A 6,371-nucleotide genomic window follows, 5' to 3' on the forward strand; every position below is an offset into this window, starting at 1 on the left:
GGCCTAGGGAATTTTAGCGGGGTTTTTTAGGGGATTTTTAAGGACAATTTTAATGATCGGCCTGTTTAAATATTTCTTTTTAATTCGGCTTTTAATTATTGTATTTGTATTGTAGTTTTTATGAGGCTGTTAGCCGCCCTGAGTCCCATGAGGAGAAGGGCGGGGTATAAATTAAATTAATAAATAAAAATAAATAAATTAGAACACTTACTCTTTAGTTGTCCTTTAACATCTCTGTCTTCACTTGAATGTTCTTCATAGTGAGATTGGAGCTGTTGAAATGACTGCAGATCCTTTAGACACAGCGGGCATAGAAAGCCCTCTCTCACCTCTCCAGGATCATCAAAGGGAGGTGTGTAGCTTGTTGCCATACTGGTCCAAGATCCCTGAGGTTATTGCTTCTCTCCAAATCTCAGGTGCTATGGAACACTGTATGCCACGAGTAAAGAAGTGGACATACGGTGAGGAAATCGTTATTGTTCTTATTTTTTCTGCAAAGCATTCCCCTGAAACAGATGCAAAGGGCAGTTTTAAATGGAAGAAACAATTTGATTTGGTAAGTGTACTTTCTCTAATATGTTAACAGTATTTTAATGGTTTATTTCAGAAGACCAAAGGATAGGCAACGTGGTTCTCAAAGTTGCCAAGATGTCCCAGGTACCCACTAGAATTCCTAAATTTTAATCCATATTAAGTAAATATGAAGCTGGAATGCTGCAATATCACTTCTATCATTGTGCATGTTTACAATGATGCCTTTTGCTTCTACACCAGGCGTGTCAAACTGCCAGCCCGTGGGCTGGATGCATCACCCGCACCCACCCCAGCTCTGGAAAGGGGAAAAAAGTCACAATGCATTGCGACATGTCATGTGACGTGGTGAGTTTGACACTCCTGTTCTACACAGATCTCACTAACATTATAGAAAGTATAACATGGGGATAGTTTATGTTCTGGTAAACAGACTTGTTCTGGACTGTTGTAATAATAGAACAGCCTTAACGATGCTTTAACAAGCAAACCTTAACAATCATGATGCGTCCACCACATGCTTTCAAAATTCCAACGTGTCCCAGCCCAAGAAGATTCCATATCTCTGAAATATACTATATTTCTATTCTGGAATATGTCCATTAAATCTTTCATTGTAAGGAAAAATACTCTTTTCATGTAACTTTGGAAGCCATCCTAAATTTTGCAGCACAGGACAGTCTTCCTCAAACTGGCATTATCCACATAGTTTAAAGAATACATTTCATGCTCTCAAATCTTTATTATATCTGATTTGAAGAGTACAAAAGAGTACAAGCTGTTACAGAGCAAGCCTACATTCAAAGAAACAGAAAACATTGTTCCCTTTAGATAGATACAGGGCTTTTTTTCAGCCGGAACGCGGCGGAACCGCGTTCCGGCACCTTTTTCCGGGCCGGCCGCACCGGAAATAGCCCCTCCCACACCGGAAATAGCCCCTCCCAAATTTTACTTGCATTCCTGTTCTCTAAAGGGGCGGTCCTAGGGTTTGATGAGGGCGTGGCCAGGTTTGAGTTCCGCCACCTTTNTTTCTTCAAATGCTCCACTCTTTTACTAAAAGTGTCTTATGTGTTTGTGGCCAACAGTTCAAATTTTGTTTCCTTGGTCCAAAGCACTCTAAAGGCTTTATTTTGCCAACTTTAAATAATGACTTTTGTGATTAGAGAAAATATTTCTTTTTGCCAATCTTCCTCTTCAGATCATTGTTGAATAAGTAATGTTATACAGCAGAATTGTGGACAATTACTCCACAGTCCAAACTTCTACACTTGTCACATTCATATTTTTTTTTATTATTTTCAGCCACTAAATAACAGAAATTTTAAGTATCCATTCACATTTGCATAAAATTAGTGTTATTTTACTTGTATCATGGACAGTTTCTATTCCACACAGGGATACATTGAAACATAATTTCACCAATTATTCCTTAACTTTGGCACGCATGGAACATACCTATTACTTTATAAACAGCTAATATTAAAGTTTCACAAGGGGCTTATAGTCAATGTATCTATTTGTCTGAATGAAAGAGCTGCCTGACGAGGGGAACTGAACTCCTTTGGTGGGATGGAGAAATAGGGCCCAGATCCCAAAGCTCTGTTTCTGTAGCTCATCAGAGCAGTTCCTCTCTGGGCATGGAGGGGAGCTGAACTCCTTCAGCAGGGTGTGGCACAGTCACAACTGTGGTCATAAATCGAGGATTATCCAAATACAACAGAGTAAAACACTGCTTTCAACGTATCTAAACTTCTCCCATTCAAAGGTCAGGTGTGGGCATCATCAGTATGCCTCCCCATGAATTATGAGTGTTAACTGTATTGCCATAAGAAGAAAGGTAACATTATATTTATTTTTAATAAACAGAAAATTATTATCATCTATGTTAACACACAGGGGTTTTTTTACACAGAGGGGATGATTTAGGACAGTGATGGCGAACCTTTTAGAGATTAAGTGCCCAAACTGCAACCCAAAACCCACTTATGCATCGTCGAGTGCCGTGTGGGTGTGGCCCATTGGCTGGGCATGGTCCATTGGGTGGGCATGGCTGCAGTGGTAACGGCAGACTGGGTGGGACTAAAAAGTTCAATCAATCAATTCCAACGTTGCAAGATCTTTTTTTTTCCTGCAAGAAGTTGAAATTGACTGAACTTTTTTTTTTTTTGCACATGGCGGCGGAGGCCTAAAGTGAAAAGGTTTTATAAAACCCAGCTGAAGGCCTAGGGGTGGGGCGACGGTGCACTTGCCCACAGAGAGGGCTCTGAGTGCCGCCTCTGGCACCCGTGCCATAGGTTCACCACCACTGATTTAGGACCTTTAAGGGTAAAATGAGTCCTTTAAAATGTCGCCCATTATTTTTTAAGGACCCTCCACCTCCTCCCATATCAGTTGCATATTCCTGCTATACAACTAACAATTGGCTTTCTGTTCATCTTAATAAAGGCTTACTTACTTCCAGAAAGTGACTGCCAATATTTGTATGTAGTAAGCAAAAAAAATGTGTGTTACATACATAGATAGATAGATATTTAGATAGATATTTAGATAGATAGATAGATAGATAGATAGATAGATAGATAGATAGATAGATAGATAGATAGATAGATAGATAGATAGATAGATAGATAGATAGATAGATAGATAGATAGATAGATAGATAACCTTTATTGTCATTTTTATACTGTGGGCACAATGGCACACATCAAAAATGAAATTTAGTTGCCCGCTCTCAAAGTGAAACACATACATGACACACACCTAAACATACTATGAACAACATATGTATAGACCCACATCCCTACATATATGTAGCAAATAAATATTAAATATTGTCCATCTTGAATATATAACAGAAGGAGGAAGCTTGAGAGTTCGCAAGGTTAATGCTGTATGGAATGAAACTCTGGCTGAATCTGGATGTTCTGCTTCGGATACCACGAAGCATAACAATAACAATAACAATGCGAATTAGAACACTTACTCTTTAGTTGTCCTTTAACATCTCTGTCTTCACTTGAATGTTCTTCATAGTGAGATTGGAGCTGTTGAAATGACTGCAGATCCTTTAGACACAGCGGGCATAGAAAGCCCTCTCTCACCTCTCCAGGATCATCAAAGGGAGGTGTGTAGCTTGTTGCCATACTGGTCCAAGATCCCTGAGGTTATTGCTTCTCTCCAAATCTCAGGTGCTATGGAACACTGTATGCCACGAGTAAAGAAGTGGACATACGGTGAGGAAATCGTTATTGTTCTTATTTTTTCTGCAAAGCATTCCCCTGAAACAGATGCAAAGGGCAGTTTTAAATGGAAGAAACAATTTGATTTGGTAATTGTACTTTCTCTAATATGTTAACAGTATTTTAATGGTTTATTTCAGAAGACCAAAGGATAGGCAACGTGGTTCTCAAAGTTGCCAAGATGTCCCAGGTACCCACTAGAATTCCTAAATTTTAATCCATATTAAGTAAATATGAAGCTGGAATGCTGCAATATCACCTCTATCATTGTGCATGTTTACAATGATGCCTTTTGCTTCTACACCAGGGGTGTCAAACTGCCGGCCTGTGGGCTGGATGCATCACCCGCACCCACCCCAGTTCTGGCAAGGGGAAAAAAGTCACAATGCATTGCGACACGTCATGTGACGCGGTGAGTTTGACACTCCTGTTCTACACAGATCTCACTAAGATTACAGAAAGTATAACATGGGGATAGTTTATGTTCTGGTAAACAGACTTTTTGTGGACTGTTGTAATAATAGAACAGCCTTAACGATGCTTTAACAAGCAAACCTTAACAATCATGATGCGTCCACCACATGCTTTCAAAATTCCAACGTGTCCCAACCCAAGAAGATTCCATATCTCTGAAATATACTATATTTCTATTCTGGAATGTGTCCATTAAATCTTTCATTGTAAGGAAAAATACTCTTTTCATGTAACTTTGGAAGCCATCCTAAATTTTGCAGCACAGGACAGTCTTCCCCAAACTGGCATCATCCACATAGTTTAAAGAATATATTTCATGCTCTCAAATCTTTATTATGATATCTGATTTGAAGAGTACAAAACTAAGATAGCTGTTATAGCTATAGTTTTCAAAGAAACAAAAAACATTGTTCCCTTTAGATAGATAGATAGATAGATAGATAGATAGATAGATAGATAGATAGATAGATAGATAGATAGATAGATAGATAGATAGATAGACAGACAGACAGACAGACAGATATAAAAGATTGGACTTAAAAAGAAGGCAATTTTAAAAGCAAACTGTAGAAATCAATCAAATCACAGAAGCTGCAGCCACTCTCACTGCCCTGCGCTCTGAGGCCTCTGCTGTTTTGCACTTCACTAACCCAGCTGACCTTTGCTGCTGCTTGGCTACTGACTCAACACGACTGACCTGCCCTTTCCCAAGGCACCTGCTGAAAGTGCATGGCCTTTTTATTGAGGTTGCACCTTGTGGTTTCCTCATGAGACTTTGGGAGGAAGAGTTGCCTCCTGAAGGGGCAGAATGTCTTGCCAGCAGCAGGAAGACAGCAAAAGTAGGAGCAGGGCAGCAGGGGCCTCAGAGTGCAGGGCGGCGTGAGCAGCTACAGTTTTGTGCCCCACCTGTAGGCTGAGCTGGGCTAGCGGAACATAGGACAGCACGGTCTCCAAAGTGCAGGGCAGTGAGGGGAGCTATGGCTTCTCACTAACTGCTTGGTTAGGCTGGAGCAACTGCAGCTTCACACTCTATTGCTGGCTAGGGCAGCTGTGGTTCTGTACTGCGCTGCAGGTCAGGGGCTTCGTTCAGCTCTAGAGCTGTGGCATGAAACCCCTGAGCCACCGTGCAGCGAGCAGTCCCCAAGCAAGCAGTTCTAGTGCTCTTACTGCCCCTTAAGGCAGGCTGCAATGTGGCCAAAAGGGCAGAGATGGGAGTAGAATATTGGTTGGAGGGAGTTTAAAGGGAGGCAGTCCTTACCTTGAAATAACAGAGACTCAGGACTGGAAGAGTTCAAGCAGGAAGGGCTTGGATCAGGGTGGGTCCTTGGCTTACAATTGGTAAGATTTGGTTAACAACAGCAAAGGAGAGTGCCGTTGCCAAATGATGAGGTCACATGACCTGGCAATTGCATTGCTTAGTGAGGGAAATTCCAGCCCTGTTGTAACTCAAGGACTATCAGTGTCCAACTTGCCTGAAGTAAATAACGGTGACATTCGGAAAATTTTCCAGGCCAAATCACCAATCATATAAACTCATAATTCCTGGAAGTAATAGACAACTTTGTCACTAGAATAATATGCCACAAGTGAGGAATAACAGAACAGAATACCAGATTTGGAAGGAACCTTGGAAGTCTTCTAGTTAAACGACACTAAACTGGCAGGAATAGCCAGGAACACTCCAGAAAACAGGCTTAAGATCCAGATGGATCTCAGCAGACTTGAACACTGGGCCCTATCTAACAAAATGAAATCCAATGTAAAGAAAAGTAAAGTTTTACACTTAGGCAAGAAAAATCAAATGTATAGATATACATTAGGTAAAACCTGGCCCAATAGCAGTAACTGTGAGAGGGGTCTTAAAGTCCTAGTGGACAATCATTTAAATATGAGTCAGCAATATGTGGCAGCAGCCAAAAAAGCCAACACAATACTAGGATGCATTAATTGAAGGATAGAAGCAAGATTACGTGAAGTATTAGTACCGCTTTATAAAGCCTTAGTAAAACCATATTTAGAATACTGCATCCAGTTTCGATCACCATATTATAAAAAAGATTTAGGGACTTTGGAAAGAGTGCAGAAAAGAGCACAAAGATAATTGAAGGATGGAGGCCAAACCATATG

General features: G+C 40.6%; 1 protein-coding gene across 1 annotated transcript in view; it reads right to left on the reverse strand.

Annotated features, from left to right (window-relative positions):
• RBSN (rabenosyn, RAB effector) overlaps positions 1-484 on the reverse strand; it is a 16,115-nt gene extending 15,631 nt beyond the window's left edge. Inside the window, exon 1 of the mRNA XM_029285663.1 lies at positions 212-484. Coding sequence (XP_029141496.1) covers positions 212-371 — 160 coding nt within the window. The 5' untranslated portion in view covers positions 372-484. The remainder of the gene's footprint in view (positions 1-211) is intronic.
• Between the last annotated feature and the right edge of the window lie 5,887 nt (positions 485-6,371).

Source organism: Protobothrops mucrosquamatus, unplaced genomic scaffold (genome assembly GCF_001527695.2).
Source record: "Protobothrops mucrosquamatus isolate PMUCROS unplaced genomic scaffold, P.Mucros_1.0 scaffold2038, whole genome shotgun sequence".
Classification (NCBI taxonomy): Eukaryota; Metazoa; Chordata; class Lepidosauria; order Squamata; family Viperidae; genus Protobothrops; species Protobothrops mucrosquamatus.